This window comes from Vitis vinifera, chromosome 5 (genome assembly GCF_030704535.1).
Source record: "Vitis vinifera cultivar Pinot Noir 40024 chromosome 5, ASM3070453v1".
In the NCBI taxonomy this organism is placed as follows: domain Eukaryota; kingdom Viridiplantae; phylum Streptophyta; class Magnoliopsida; order Vitales; family Vitaceae; genus Vitis; species Vitis vinifera.
The window spans coordinates 9,048,419-9,064,932 of record NC_081809.1 but is presented as its reverse complement, the minus strand read 5'-3'; the positions used below and the strand labels follow the sequence as shown (position 1 = coordinate 9,064,932).

General features: G+C 34.1%; 1 protein-coding gene across 1 annotated transcript; it reads right to left on the bottom strand.

Moving 5' to 3' along the window:
• Positions 1 to 706: 706 nt before the first annotated feature.
• LOC100251024 (DAG protein, chloroplastic-like) lies at positions 707 to 6,489 on the bottom strand. Its single transcript, XM_002285356.5, has 4 exons — positions 5,959 to 6,489; positions 5,305 to 5,402; positions 5,126 to 5,191; positions 707 to 1,011 (listed from the first exon to the last, which is right to left on the bottom strand). The coding sequence occupies exons 1-4, from the start codon at positions 6,351 to 6,353 to the stop codon at positions 869 to 871; spliced, it is 702 nt and encodes a 233-aa protein (XP_002285392.1). The 5' UTR covers positions 6,354 to 6,489; the 3' UTR covers positions 707 to 868.
• Positions 6,490 to 16,514: the final 10,025 nt, after the last annotated feature.

The window sequence follows — 16,514 nt, the reverse complement described above, 5'->3', positions numbered from 1 at the left end:
AATGAAATTTTGTATACATATTTAGTACAAATACATTTAAAAAAATAAAATAAACTAAAAAACATTATGAATGGATTTTAAATCATGTAACTTAATTAATCTAATCAACCCAAATTTAACCCCATTAAGCCGAGTTTAAAAAAATTAGATTGGCTTCAACATGAGTTTGAATATCTTCGGTTAGAGCCTGGGTTCATTACTTCATAATTTGGTTTGGGCCCAACCAACCACTACAAGAAGTTGCAACCCTAATTTTAGGACTTCAATATTAAAAATGTGGAAAATTTTAGGACTTCAATATTAAAAATGTGGAAAATATGGAAACCGTAAGGTTATGTCTATTCCGAAAAATACTAAGAAAATAAAAAAAATGATAAAAAAAAATTATTTTTTCATGTCTTATAAAAAATATAAAAAAAATCAAATATAATTAAAACTAATTAAAAACTTATATATTTTTAAATTATTTAATCTTTATATTGACGAATTAAAATAAATAAAATGAGTTTGAAGTAACAAAAAAAATAATTTATCCACTTTCATTCTATTTTTTATTTTCCTTCACTTTTTCTTTCCTTCTACTTTTCCTTTATATTTTATTTCCCTTTCATTTTCCCCTAAATTTTCCGGAATCAAACATAGCATAAAGCTTTAGGATTTATGGTAATCCACCACACTAATACAAAATTTGTTGGCAGAAGGGACCGCATAGAAACATAAGATCTTTCAATTAGGTCAACTGGTACACAGCACTTGTTAACCTAAATACGGTTATAATTATCCAGGATCCAATACCCACAACCTCCATAGAATTTGTACTCCCTTTCATCGAACACAAAAATATACAGTTAGTTTTTTCATTCCCATTTCACCGCATGTTTTCTCTTCGCCTCACGTACCGGGTTTTGTCATTGTATCTTGGTCTGTCTTGAGCTCTTTGGGGAGCTGGTTCAACCCTCCTCTGTCTTTCAGGAGATCTTTGTACGATCTCCCCATTCACGAACAACTCAGCTGCAACACAATCAAATAAAAAATGAACTTAATAACCACATAAAGGGAACAAATCACAAGCCCCATTCCAGTTCCAAAACCATGTTGAACAAGCATGCTCTTTGGTTAGGCACTAGTTACATTATTAAATCTCTTCCCTTCTGTTCATTTATCCTCGTGCACACACGTAACATAAATGCATAAATTACTCCAAATTACTGTTTCACTTAATAACCTATATCATGAAGATGCAGTGTTTTCAGAATCACATCTAAAGATCATCGAGGCACCTTGGCTTGGTGTTTAGGCACCTAGGCTATGGACAAATGAGTACACCAAGTAGTACCTTCAACTTTTGTATTGCATTTAGAGCATTGAACAATTGATCCTATCATTTGATAAAAAAATTAATAAATTTACAATGATTGTCCTATGACTTGGTATAAAAAATGGGGGGAAAATCAAAACAACTTTCATGTAACTTACAGGAGGAGGTAGGGTGATTGGAAACTACATAAACTATACGAGGCACAGAACAGTCCGGGGAGACACCTCATGCAAGAGGATTAACATTCAAATCAGTCTTCTTCAACTCTGCTAAAAAAGACAGGGAACTTTGGAAGGGGGAAAACCATCAATTCACTAGACCCCATCTATAGATATTTTAACATCCAGAGTTCATAAAAATTATTGTTTTATCTCTACCAATCTGCAACTTAAGAAAATACACAGACCATAGAACAAGTTAACAGGGACGTTTGACATCAGCCCATTAGAGTTTAAAGATTAACAGAGACTCCTCAACTTAGCATAAGCTGGACTTGGGATGCATACAAAACATACAAACAAACATATATTTGAAATGCTCATGGACATATATTTGAAACGTGCGTTAAAAACTTGCATTAATATGCTTGAAACAAATGGTTTAATTCCCCAAATCCTATGTATCCAATATGTGTCATTCAGAGCCTTAATATTCAAGTTTCATCACCACTGATCTGATACCCCACAATATATGCAAAGAATAGAACAGTTGAGAGGCATTTGATACGAGTCCATTCCAATTCAAAGCTAAACATTTTGCCTATATGGCTCTTCAACTTTGCCAAGATGAACTAAATAATAGAGAAGGTTTACTCTCTCTCTCTCTCTCTCTCTCTCTCTCTATATATATATATATATATATATATAAAGAGCATAAAATTCTTGTTTCAAATCCACTTATCCTATATAAAGAACAAAACCCTGAAGACATCTGGTGAGTCCATTAACATTCAAAGCTGCATATTTCTTTTAAAACTCTCCAGCATTGCCAAGATGAACTTGAGATTCATTTGAGGCATACATGAATAAATGCACATACATTTGAAACATGCATGCATTTAACATACAAGGAAGGAAGTTGATAATCCAAACCCTAGATATGTTATTCAAATGCGGTAATATTCATGTTCCATCTCCACTGATCTACTACTCCACAAAATACACAAAGCACAGAACAGTCGAGAGACATTTGCTGTGAGTCCATTAGCATTCAAAGCTAAACATTGCCTATATGACTCTTCAGCTTTGCCAAGATGGACTGGGGACTTTGAAAGTGAAAAATGGTTGATATAATAGACCCTGCACAGAGATTGATAGACAAACATGGAAGTTGATTCCAGAAAACTCTAGATATGTTATTATTCAAACACTGTGATATTCATGTTTCATCTCCACTGATCTGCTACTCCACAAAATACACAAAGCACAGAACAGTCAAGAGAGACATTTGTTGTGAGTCCATTAGCAGTCAAAGCTAAACATTGCCTATATGACTCTTCAGCTTTGCCAAGATGGACTGGGGACTTTGGAAGAAAAGAATGGGTGATTTACTAGACCCTATGCAGAGATTGATAGACAAACATGGAAGTTGATTCTGGAAAACCCTAGATTTGTTATCATTCAAACACTGTGATATTCATGTTTCATCTCCACTGATCTGCTACTCCACAAAATAAACAAAGCACAGAACAGTCAAGAGAAACATTTGTTGTGAGTCCATTAGCATTCAAAGCTAAACATTGCCTATATGACTCTTCAGCTTTGCCAAGATGGACTGTGGACTTTTGAAGAAAAAAATGGTTGATTTATTAGACCCTATACAGAGATTGATAGACAAACATGGAAGTTGATTCCCCAAAAACCCTAGGCATGTTATCATTCAAACGCTGTAATATTCATGTTTCATCTCCACTGATCTGCCACTCCACAAAATACACAAAGCACAGAACAGTCAAGAGAGACGTTTGCTGTGAGTCCATTAGCATTCAAAGCTAAACATTGCCTATATGACTCTTCAGCTTTGCCAAGATGGACTGGGGACTTGGGAATAGACCCCATATAGAGATTGATAGACAAACATGGAAGCTGATTCCCAAAAACCCTAGATATGTAATCATTCAAATGCTGTAATATTCATGTTTCATCTCCACTGATCTGCAACTTCACAAAATACACAAAAGTGCAGAACAGTCAAGAGAGACATTTGCTGTGAGTCCATTAGCATTCAAAGCTAAACATTGCCTATATGACTCTTCAGCTTTGCCAAGATGGACTGGGGACTTTGAAAGTGAGAAATGGTTGATTTTATAGGTGCTTTCTTTTAAGAATGGCATCTGGTTCCATCTTTCTTTCACTAGTTAACCCACCCTTTCCTAAAAGGGATTGTAGTAATTCTGGTTTTATACTACTTGGAATGGCTCTCTCACATTGAGAAATTCTGCCTAGTGGCATTCGATCACAGAATCCATTGACAGCTGCTGCATAAATGACTAGAACTTGTTTTTCAATAGGAAGTGGTGCATATTGCAGTTGTTTCAAGACTTCTGTAAGGCCCTACATAGACACAAACAAGAAGTTGATTCCCCAAACCCTAGATATGTTATCATTCAAATGCTGTAATATTCATGTTTCATCTCCACTGATCCGCAACTCCACAAAATATACAAAGCACAGAACAGTCAAGAGAGACATTTGATGTGAGTCCATTAGCATTCAAAGCTAAACATTGCCTATATGACTCTTCAGCTTTGCCAAGATGGACTGGTTTTATCATTTTTTTAAAACAAGTATAATATTTAATGTGATCCCTCATGATTTTTATGCATTTTCATATATAAGAGCAGTGTTGCTTTGATGGTTTATTCAATCCCTAGTGTTTGACACTACAAATGAATAAATAATTATCCCATGACCAATCAAATTATCAAACAAAGGCAGCAGTTTTATGTCCCATCTCTGCCGATCTGCAATCCCAGCGCAAAAGGAGGTCAAGGGCACTATTAGCGCTGGACTTCTGCAGGTCATACAATAAATGATGCAGACTTCTAAAAGCATTCTCATAAAATTGCACGCTTTTAGGATAAGTTCAGAACATTGTGACCAATCTTAAACTTTAGGGCACAAATGCAAAATTAAAAAGCTGCATGTGATGCCCATTTGAATATCAGAAAGTACTAAAAAGGTAAAAAAAAAAAGAAGGAAAAAAAGGAAGATATTTTGTACAATGAAAATATGAAGAAACGTAACATATAACAAAAATTATTTAAAAACTTGCACATTTTAAATCTTTGCTCCCTAAAAAAGAAGAGGAATAAAACAAAGATCAGAGAAAAATTCTATTGAAGTAGAACTTTTTTTTTTCCTTCCTACCCTTTTCCTTTTTCCATCATTTCCCCTCTTCCTTCCCCTCATATTTTCCCTCATACATACTTCAATCCAAATGAAGACTAAGGCCCTGTTTGTTTTCTTATCTGAAGTCTTAATGGACTACAAATATTATGTTACCATTTGCATTTCTATTTATATTTCAGATAAATTCAGACCTATTCAAACTTAAAACTAAAAAATAAATTTCACACTAATTGATCATTCCCTTTCTTTAGGCCGAGGGTAGGAGCTCAAATGAGCAAGAATCAGTATTTTCACAAATTTAGTAGCAACATTAGAGAGAAATAGAATACTAATAAGCATTAAAATTCTTTTGACCTCCACCATCAAATCGTAAGTTAGGAAAAGATACAGCAAAAAAAGCAAGGCATGTGAGCTGGAGGAGCATAAGCAGAGAACTATTATAGTATCAAAAGCTTACCTCCATAGTCCTTATACTCAGGATCAACGTATGAATCTGGGAGCACAAACAGGACACCAGGCAAGCCTTCAAACAGAAGTCAATATATCAGTCAAAAACAAAAAGATAGTCGTGGCAATCACTTATAAAATTTTGGAAACAAAATAAATACCCACAAATTAGATCAATTTAATACACACCTTCGAGCTTATTTGAGGTCTCCTCATCAATCTCACAACCGAATCCAAAATATCTTTCACATGAAACATTGTAAATCTTCTTCTTTGCTTCCTCTTCACTGGTTCAACATAAACACGAAAAACCAGGCATGATTCATAAAGTCTCAAATATTTTCATTAATTAATTATACCAAAAAAAAAACACTAAAATAAAATACACAAGCAAGTGAAAGCAGGCATGTAGATATACATTAACAACAAGAAAATAGTGTGCATCAAACAACACTTCACATCCTAAGGCTCCATTTGAAAACCTTTCAGGGTGTGAACTACTCTGTTTCAGAAGAGATGAATACTAAAAAGGAACAAAGTCAGGAAAGAGCTTTAGAACCCAAATCCTATTCATATGACTTTAGAAAGAAAAAAAAATTAAAACATTTTAGCTTCCGAGAAAATAAAAATAAATAAATTAAATTTCTAACTGTTAGAGAGTCTTCCTAACTTTTTGAGATCTAATAAAACAAAAATGCTCAGTAAATGGAGACCACTAGAACCGTCCGGTGCAGTTGAGGTAAGTTTCCATTCTATAGAAACCAAAACAACCTACAGGAAAACCTTTCAGATTTTCTTTGTTACATTTTCTCGGGAACCAAACAGAGGGCAAATATCTGCTACCTTCCAACAACTTTAGCTAGGGTTTGAATGTAGCAATCAATCATCTGCTGCTTAGTTGCGCCCTCCCCGCCAGGCTTATCCATGACGATGAGCCAGTGCTCGTAGTCGCAGCCGGGAAACAGCGGCGCCATCTCGGTCGGAGGCCGGTCGCTGAAGTTGGAGCCGGAGTTGAGCGGCGAGTAGGAGTCGCCGGACCGATTCACCCGGCAGCGTACCGGTGTGAAGCGGCTCGAACCTGCTGAGCCGGGTGAAACCACTCGAAGGGCACGGGAGAACTGAACCGAAGGCCTACGAGTGAGGAGTAACCTAGGATGAGAAGTAGAAGAGACGAAGCGTTTAGAGAGTACGAGGGGAGACATGGTGGTGTTGATGGCTGGAGCTACAGCCGCCGCCATGCTGAGAGCTAGAGTGAGGGTTTTGGGGTGGAAGATTGGGGGTATTTATCGTTGCTTTTTGGGTTTATATTTTGGAGATCGGGTCGGGTTGGCCCTGTTTTGTGGGTGACATCGCCAAACCAAACTCCGCGAGTACGATTCTTCTTGTTGCAGGTGGGACATGCATTTATCCAATGTTTTTAGAATCTTAAATTTTTTAATAATATTTTGTATTTTATATTTAATATGTCAAATTAAATATTAAATGATAAATATAAATATAAATGTATTAATACATTAAATTATATTAAATATAATATATATTTAAATATGAGGATATATTTAAGATAAAAAAATTATAATATTTAAATTAATTACATATATATGTATTTTGTTATTTTAAAATTTTAAAAACTATTATATTAATTAAATTATATTATTTTTATATTTTATAATTAATAATCATTATAAAAATATTGATAGATATAAATATTTATATTTATTTAAATGTTTGATAAAAATTTAAAATGGGATATATACATATTTTCTATGTTGTTGACCAAATAGTTGTGTAACTCATTAGTCGATCACTCATTATGTAAACCACATGTCCCAGGACCAAATCCCCTCCATGTGAAGCTTATTTTATTATTACTAAGGTCTAATTTATCCCACATTGGAATTCTACAAAGTATTTTTGTAGTATTTATACCTTCACATCACAAGAGAAAGTGCATTGCCATTGGAGGAAGTAAATGGGCTTGGAAGGAAGTGAAAAATGGGTCAGAAAACTTGGGCAACCTAGGGTGAATTTTGGTCAAACCATAATTAATCGATTCGCTACAATGCATTTATCATAGCAAGTGCGAAGATTTGAGTAATAGTCTACCATGGACTAAATAGTATTGTAATTAAAAAAAAAATCTAAGGATTATTATAAAATTGTTGTCCATGTCATCAACAGGTCAAATAGTTTTTTATTGATATTTGTAAGTTAATCATGCATATTTGATGAATGATCATTTGCGAACTCCTTTTCAGCATTAAGTTGTTCATTCTGTTTATTTAATCCTATAATTGTAGAACCAAAGTGTGAACCCCGCATTTCAGCTCATGCGTTTCCCACTCGATGGCGAGCTCGATTTTGGTTCTGAAAAATGATTTTATTGATTAGAAAAATGACTTGGAGTCGCCACTTATTTTTGTTTTATTTTTAAAGGGTAAACAAAATAAGAAAAAAAAACCCTAAGTGTGACTCCTTGTTTTGGAAAAGATGGTCTGTGAAAAACCGGATCGGGTTCGGAGGTCAGGTTACTTATCGGGAAGGTACGGTAAAAACCGTAACACCCCTCTAAGCCCCTAAAGTCGGGTCTCTACTAATAAAGTGAAGCAATCATGACAATTGATGAGTAAATCAATGAATACCCAAAGTGATCATGCACGTATGAGAGTTCGAATATGCATAAACAATGATCAGATGGAAAGTGGGTACGTACCTCGGCAATAAGCCACCATGCACTATCAAGAGAGAGGGTTAATGCACAATTAAGGAATAATAACATGCATGCCAGAGAGCAGGATAAATAAATCATGTATGATAACCAAGTCAATCAATCAAATCAATCAATTGATCATAAGATCATGTATGTGGGGTCCCACCAAAGCCCATTTATTTTGCATGAATTAAATTCGTAAATTCCATTATTTAGAATTACAAAATTTGATTCTTTGCTTATTTCAAAACATTTTTTTAAAACAGAGGAGGTGTGAAAATGGTTTGCCAGAAAGAAGGTGGCATCCAATTTTTATTAAAAATGCGATTTTTAGGACCTAAAACCCTAAGGATGAGAATTAAAAAAAACTAAAATTATTGAAAGGGTTAGGAGATTGGAAAACTATTTAATAGCTTGAACTTGAAAAAGATGTAAGAAAATAGGAGTATGAGAGATTATTCATAAAAAAACAAATAAGGATGAGACATAGAGAGAATGACAGTTCAGGAGACTTGGTCGTCAATATTATCGGAGTTTGCTTTTTGATTCTGGGAGGAAATGGATTCGGCGGATCGCGAGTGTCTGACGAACCAAGTTGTCCAGGGAATCTGAATTGTCGGTTGCGAATGCTCTCCGGGTAAGCGCCATCAGAGGATTCGGACATGTCTGATGGGGAAAGTTGAATCGCCCTTTCCCATCCGGCGTCAGGCACCGGATGTGAAATACGCGAGGAAGGTGGAACGTCGGCCGGACAGAATTCCGGTTGTGAGACATCCGGAGAAGGTGGGACGTCGGTCGGACAGAATTCTGGATGTGAGACATCCGGAGAAGGTGGGACGTCGGCCGGACAGAATTCCGGATGTGAGACATCCGGAGAAGGCGGGATGTCGGCTGACAGAATTCCGGATGTGAGACATTCAGAGAAGGTAGGACGGCGACCGGACAGAATTCCGGATGTGAGACATCCGGAGAAGGTGGGATGTCAGCGGAACAGAATTCCGGATGTGAGACATCCGGAGAAGGCAGGACGACGGCCGAACAGAATTCCGGATGTGAGACATCCGGAGAAGGTGGGACGTTGGCCGGACAGAAATCTTCCCCGGGTGGAATGATAAATAAATAAATAAATGAAAAGAAATGCAGGCACGACCCCATAAATCAAAAGCATGTGATGAATCTTCTCTCAAAATTTTCCAGAACAGAGAGAATGAGTAAGTATACTCCAGGCATCAAGGATAACCCGCAAACAATCAAGAAACAGAGGAGAGCAGTTTAAAATAGTCGATGTAAACAAGTTGAAAGCCAAGTTAGAAATCAAGCACAACATGGAGGCAAACGAACTCAGATTCCATAAGAACATAATAAAATCTCCAATGCTCACATCCAAACACCAAAATAGAGTCTTATCGATATCCAAAAACAAAATAGAGAAGGTAATGAACAGGGTCCATACCTGAAAAGCTTCCTCGCAGATCGAAGCTCACCTGACTTCGAGCCCCTGTTTTTATGACCCCTTTGGAAGATGCCCAAATCAGGACCTCCTTTTTTTAGGCTCCCCCTCGAACTCCTCATCCATTCCTCTCGTTCTTCCCCTTTTCAAATATCTCCAGCCAAACACCAGGAAAACTCGAATGCTCTCCTCCCCTCACTCCCTAAAACCCAGCTCCACGTCACGAAGACCAAAAAATGCTTTTTCCTTCCTTTCTTTCTTCGTGTCCTTTTTCTTTCCCAACTGCTCTCTTATTCCTTACTCAGTTGGTCACCATCCCAACTAACGCCATGGCCACGGTCAGTTGCTCCGACACGTGTTTCATGTAGCTAGCTTGAAGAAAATAGGTTCCCCACTTCTGGCAACTGGCCCTCTCCATAACAGAAAGAATACGCTCCTGCAGGTTCCTTGCCAGGTGTCTCCTTTTGGTTGCTTCTTCAAAAGCACTATTGTGATTCCTTACTAGTCAATCAGGAGACAGCATGTGGCACCTTGAGAGCCTTCCACTTGCAAAGATGAGTTGTAGGAAAAATGAGGTATAATGAATCCCAAACGGGGGTCTACACAAAGTATACCCTTTGGTCTTTGGTGATGATATGACCTTCAATGTCTATGTTGGAAACAAGGAATTGACAAACATTAGATAAGAGGATAATGTTCGGAGGCATTTTTAAACGTTGCTTAGTATTCCTTATACAGGTATGGTTGAGGCGTGACAAAGATAAGAAATGTGTGTATGGAAGAGTTATCATTCAATGAATATTTAATGCTCATTGTAAATAAAAGCATTGGAGTTTGAGATCTCTAAACTTATTGATGGTAAAAAGGGACTTATTCACTCTTTCATTTTCGTCTATGTGGTGGTTTAAGGTGCAAATCCCCTACATCTTCCCCCTTTATTTTCTCTACTTGTGCCATGTAGAGGGGAAAAAGTGCAAATATGTGTAGGTTTTGAAAAGATGGTTTAGCTACATAATGAGGATAGTTACGTGTCTTCCATTTCCTATGTCTCATCATGTTCTTCTCAATGCCCATCATACTTAAGGGTCTACTCTCTCCATTTGGTAGGTATTCTTCTCTCTTTTGTTATGCTTTCTTTATCTATTTTCCCATTCTCCTTCATCACGCTTTACTAAGGTCTCCTCTCTCTATAAAGGCAATGTCTAAGAATATAAAATTTTTGGTCAAATGCTCTAAGGGATTTCATATTCTAGAAGGTATGATGTTGAGTGACTTATTTCCTTAAAAACAAGTACAAGAGATTTCAAAATGGGATGATGTTTTCGTCTTTTTGGCTTAACTAGTTTTTAATTGCCACATGTGTGCAATCATCCATCATTTTGAAGGATTTATTAGTGTTAGCATATCGGAGGGTTGGTTGCGTCCATCAACTCCCCTTGTGTTCAAATGTTGTGGGCACTTAGGTGAATGCACTATAAGGTTAAGGTATGCGTATTTCCTAACAACAATTGTTTTAAGAGAGTTTGTAACGCCTGAGGTTCTACAAGTGGTATCAAAGTCAAGGTCACGGGTTCGAACTCTAGGGGTGTTGCTAGAGAGGAGATTGTTGGTAGATCAGAGAGTTGACTGCATCTATCAACTCCTCTTATGTTCGAATGTCGTGGGCGCTTAAGTGAGCAATTGTTTTTAGGAGAGTTGCTAATGTCTGAGGTCCTACAATTAGGTTCATCTCTCTAGGGTTTGTCATAATGTTATTCATCTCTTGATGTGCGTGACAGTATTAAACTCAATGGAGAATTAATACATAAGCCTAGGGAAGACTAGGACATGTTTGTCAGTTATTCTCAAAAATAGTTTTTTATTTTTGAGAATCAAAAAATAGGAAAACATATTTGACAACTAGAAAATAGAAAATAAAGTATTTTCTATTAATATATTTTAGTTATTTTAAATTGTTTTCACTTTTTTTTTTAAGAAATAATTGGCCAAATATGAAGAATAATTGAAAATAAAAAAATTTATATAAAATTTATTTTTTTAAAATATTTGGAAACATAAAAAAGAAATTAAAAATATTTCAAATTTCAAAACAAACTTTTATTCTAGAAAAAAATCAAAGAATAGTTTTTTAAAATTGTTCTCAAAAATTGTTTTGTAAGAATAATTTCTAAAACATTCCCATAAATAGACCTCATTTGGAAATTGTTTTTTAAAACAATTTTTTGTTCTTCAAAATAAATAAAAAATGTGTTTGACAACAAAAAAAAAATGATGTTTTCTAAGAATATATTTTAGTTGTTTTCAATTGTTTTCTGAAGGTTATTTTAAAAAATAATTATACAAATATGGAGAATAATTGAAAATAAAGTACTACAAATGAAAGTTATGTTTAAAAAAATATTTAAAAATACAAAAGATAGGTTAAAAATATTTCAAGTTCCCAAATAACCTTTGTTATACAAAATATTAGAGAACAATTTTCAAAAATAGTTCCCAAAAACTATTTTTGAGAACTATTTTAAAAAACATTTCCAAAACAAAATCTTAATGTTCTTATACTTAATGAAGTTTCATAATAGTCTCAATTGGCACTTGGCTCCCAACTCGAGTGCCAAAGGTCAAGTATTTGAACTTCTTGAGCGTGATAAAGAATGAGAGAAGAAAGGTTACTTGTCGATCTCTTGCCAATGGGAAGACATTGAACATGGAGGAACCTAATTCAAAGCTCCTCATAGTTTGCATGTTTAAACCTTGAACATGATGTTTTGTATGCAACCCTCATAATTGTTTGGTCAATTGTTTGTCATCTGAATGTTTTAATTGTGTGATAAAGGTGGTTTGTATGGGAGCCCCATCATTTTTCTTTTATTCATAGGACCATTTATTGCCTCAAGTTTTCTCAAGCCCTTACTTTTGAGAGTCTATTTCCACTTGCAATTTACCTCCTAGAGTCCTATCAAAAAGTTTATTTAAGTTAAGGAAACTTTCATTAGTTAAATATTCTTTCAAGGATTTTTTTGTGTACTTGGAGAAAAGCAAGTTAGTAATAAAGATGTTTGGCTCCTATATTTTAAAATTGTTAGCAACCTTATCTTCTTGCATGCTTTACAAGCATCTCAGTCTCCCGTATACACCTTCTATTTTCTTTTTAATGCACACTAGGAAGCATATTTTATAGAAGGTTGAGTCTAGATAGACCATCCTTTCTTAGTACTCTAGTCTAATGAGGTACTTAAGTTCTATAATAGGTAAAGTCAGACCATAACTCTCCTTGCTCAAGCTCACTCCCAAGATTGTGTGATTCATCCTCATTGTAGTGAGCAATTATCCTAGCAAGAACCTACTTCAACCTTTTCCAAAGTACTAGATTACAAGGAGATTTAAACCATTTCAATTAAGGTTCAAACATATTCCAAAAAATGCTTGACTTGTGGCCCTCGTGGGCATTCCAATATTCATTTGCTACAACCATTAGCTTCATCATCCCCTTCTATATTAACATTAACAAGTAAAGGATTTCATTCAACTAGGCAAACATTCTCTTTATCCTACTCATGACACCTAGCTAATTTAGCTAAGCATAGCATAATAACAAAAGAAACACAATAGAAATGCTAAATTGTTGCACATGTGAGTAGAAAAGAATTCTTCAAAGAAAATTATATCATTGAAAAGTTAGAAACAAATTTTGATTACAAGATATTCTTTTTAACTTGGTATTAGTATTGCCACCATGCCCTTTCAACCTTTCACCCCTAAAAAAAAAATAAAAATCCAATATATAAGAAAAAAAGATAAATCAATCCATCATCTTCTCCATCCGGTCTCTTCTTTCTTATAGAACTTTTATTTCCTTATAAATTATGTGTACCTATCGAAAGTGGGTCAATGAAGCTCAATGAGTGGTAATCATGACAAATGCAATAAGTAGACGACTATCGTCAGATCTAGATGTGATTGTTTATTAAGTGTGTGTTCCCTAAATTGTGCACTCTTGAGATTTCGTACTTGAGCTCTTTATGTTTGTGTAGGATGAGTGCTCTTGGGTTTGTGAATTGACAATTGAAGTATAAAACTTCTCTTTCCTCATCAATTATGTGTGTACCTATAGAAATTAGGTCAGTGAAGTTCAATGAGTGGTGATCATGACAAATGCAATGAATAGACGACTTTCGTTAAATCTAGAATTGATTATTTATCAAGTATGTGTTCCCCGAATTGTGCACTCTTGAGATTTCATACTTGAACTTTTTAGGTTTGTGTAGGTGGAGTGCTCTTAAGTTTGAGAATTGACATTTGAAGTAGCATAATGGATACTTGAAAGATTGCATAGTGGAAGTTGATCACTAGGTGTTCTTATGATAGTGCAAGGGAGCCTTTTAAACACTGAAGCCTTAAGTAGTTGCGTATTAAAGAATCAAGAAAATTGTACAGTGAAATTGCATGCTCCGCTATCTTATTTGGTTGGGTGCACTTCTTGGTCTACTATTTTAGAGCTAGATTGGCATTGTTGGGATTCGCACTTAAGCAATGCATAAGATTAAGATTGCGTACTTAAGCGATATGCAAGATTAGGAGTGTGCACTGAACATGTGCACAAGCTTATTCCCTTAGAGAATTTTACCTTTAGTCTTTTACACCCCAGTCTCAAGGTTTTGCATTCTTTGCCAAAAAACACTTAAAAATACTTGCATTTAACTCCAAAATTCGTCAATTTACAAAATAAGAGATCTAGCTTGGGACTAGCTTTGGGGCCTCCTTACTTTATCAAAATAAGTCCAATTAAGCTTGCTAAGATTCTAAGTTTAGGGTCTCATCACTCACCAAACTTTTAAAGCTACAACCACATCCCTCCACTTGAGGAAAATGCCATTTCATTAATATGCAATTTGGTGTAGTTGATTACATTAGATTTAACTATTGTTTTAATTATATTTTGTTATATTTTTACATGTATTATTTTAAGATAGATTCATGGTGTTTCAATTAAAAGTTTTGAGTCATAGACAAATTATAAAATGTTTTATACCATGATAAGTTCCCTTGAAATTTTGATCTATGAATTAATTTTTGCACATTAGTTTAGACCATAATACTATATAAATACAAGGTATTGATCCATCATTATAATTAGTTTGATTATGGAATAATTTTTAATTATTTCATGTAATTACTTTACAATTATGAAATCAAATGTGTGAGAGGTTTAAGATATATATACCTTTAAATTCTCTTTTACATATTTTTTTGTTGTGTTATAAATATTTTCATTACTTTTACACAATTTATTAAGTTAGGTCATTATCGGTGATTAGGATTTTTTCTGTTGATTTTAACTCTTCCTCTATAATAAGATTTCTTCAACCCTATAAGAGCAAAGTTTTTATCTAAAAGAGCTCACACTATGCCAACAGTAGCATTTGATTTCATGTGTATGACAGTTATACCATGTTAGATTCAAAACAATCTTGCAACGGCAACTTGTCCTATGGGGTAAATAATGATACATTAACTCATTATAAAGTCATATGGACTTACATTATAAAATTGTAAGTTTTTATCCAATAACTAGTCTATCTATATGCTTACAAGGTAGTATGAAATGTTATGCAAATGATCATTTTGATTTGACAATTTTCGTGTTGTTAAGGGGAGAAAAATCAATTCCGAAAGTATAACATGAAATCTCTCAAAAAGTTTTTATTTTTATTTTTTATGATATAAGGGAATATGATTTGATATCCTTAAAGGATGATTAACTAGTTGCCAAAAAACTAGTCTAGAACAAATAAATATAAGGTACACCTAAAATATGATAGACTTTATTGGAATTGAACCCCTAAAAACAAGACATGATGTAACAAAGTCAAACTTGAATATCCTCTTGTTATCCCTTTGGTGTATTGACATTGATTTAAGCATTTACCTCATATTTTTTAAATTGTACATGACTTAGGTTCCTTATAATCAGAAATATTGTGTCTCGGTGCACTTGGAAATGATATATCTGGCGGTCAACTGTTTCTCTACCGCTTGAAGGAGTCGAACCCCTAACAGAAGGTTAGGCAAGCACCCACCTTACCACCGAGGCAAGTATGCCCTTTGTTAATTATTTTGCACCACAACTATATATATATATATTAAAAGATTTCATATACACAAAATATTAAAACAATACTTTAAACAACAAATTAATTATAATTATTTTATAATTAAATGAATTTTTTTTATTTAATTAATTAGAAAAAAAAATTTTAATATCATTAATATATTAATTAAATATTAAAAAATTATACATTTATCATAATTTATTTTATATCATTTAATACAATTAAATTAAATATGTCATAATTTTAATATTAAATATATTTTAAAATTAGACATATTATAATCAAATATCACAATATTATTATCGAATTATTTATATATATATTAATTTCTTTAGCAAAACAACTTTAAAATGTCTATTATACTTACAATTTCATTTCTAAGAGTTTTATTTTACATTTTCGTAAGTTTTGATCAATTTTAGGTCAATCGATATTTTGTATCAAAATATCTGCTAATATATCTCCGATATATCCGTAAAATCAAACTACCGATATATCCATGATTACCGATATTTTATCATTGTTTGAAACTGTAGTACACTACCTCATAATTGGAGGGATAACTTATCTTAGCCATCAAGGTGGTTTTCCCATGGTAAGTATATTTGTGCATGTGATACACATTAGATTTGACCTATGGTGAATCATGACATAAGACTATCAATTGTCATGATTCATCAAACTACTAGACTATATGGATTTTCAACCTTTAGAGAATATTGAGTCTATGCCAAAATCAACAGGAGGCTTTGACATATAGGTGAGACCCTAAAATGGTCATATATTCCTTAGAATCGAGTCATTGTTAATGGAGACTAGTGACAACAGGTATTTTTAATAGATACACCATAATATTGCATAGGATTGAGACATTGCATCCCATTGGGTGATCCAAAGGACATGTGATTATGAAATCTATGACGTCATAGTCATTCTTTAAGTGGAATTTGACATATGCTCTTTATGAGTTAGAGTATGTCATTTGATCATATAATAAATAGGATTTGTAACTAAAGGATTGAATATATAATCTTGATAGGTGATAGCACAATCTTATTAGATTATAGACTCTAGTTCCATAGGGAATTTACATATAGTAAATAGTATGTCACGGACTCGAATTTCGTCT

Excerpts from the sequence above, each read along its gene's own strand:
- LOC100251024 (XM_002285356.5), bottom strand. The coding sequence starts at position 6,353 with ATGGCGGCGGCTGTAGCTCCAGCCATCAACACCACCATGTCTCCCCTC. Across the intron at positions 5,403-5,958 it reads CTAGCTAAAGTTGTTGGAAG|TGAAGAGGAAGCAAAGAAGA; the intron begins GTAGCAGATATT and ends ATGTTGAACCAG. Across the intron at positions 1,012-5,125 it reads TGAGTATAAGGACTATGGAG|CTGAGTTGTTCGTGAATGGG; the intron begins GTAAGCTTTTGA and ends ATTGTGTTGCAG.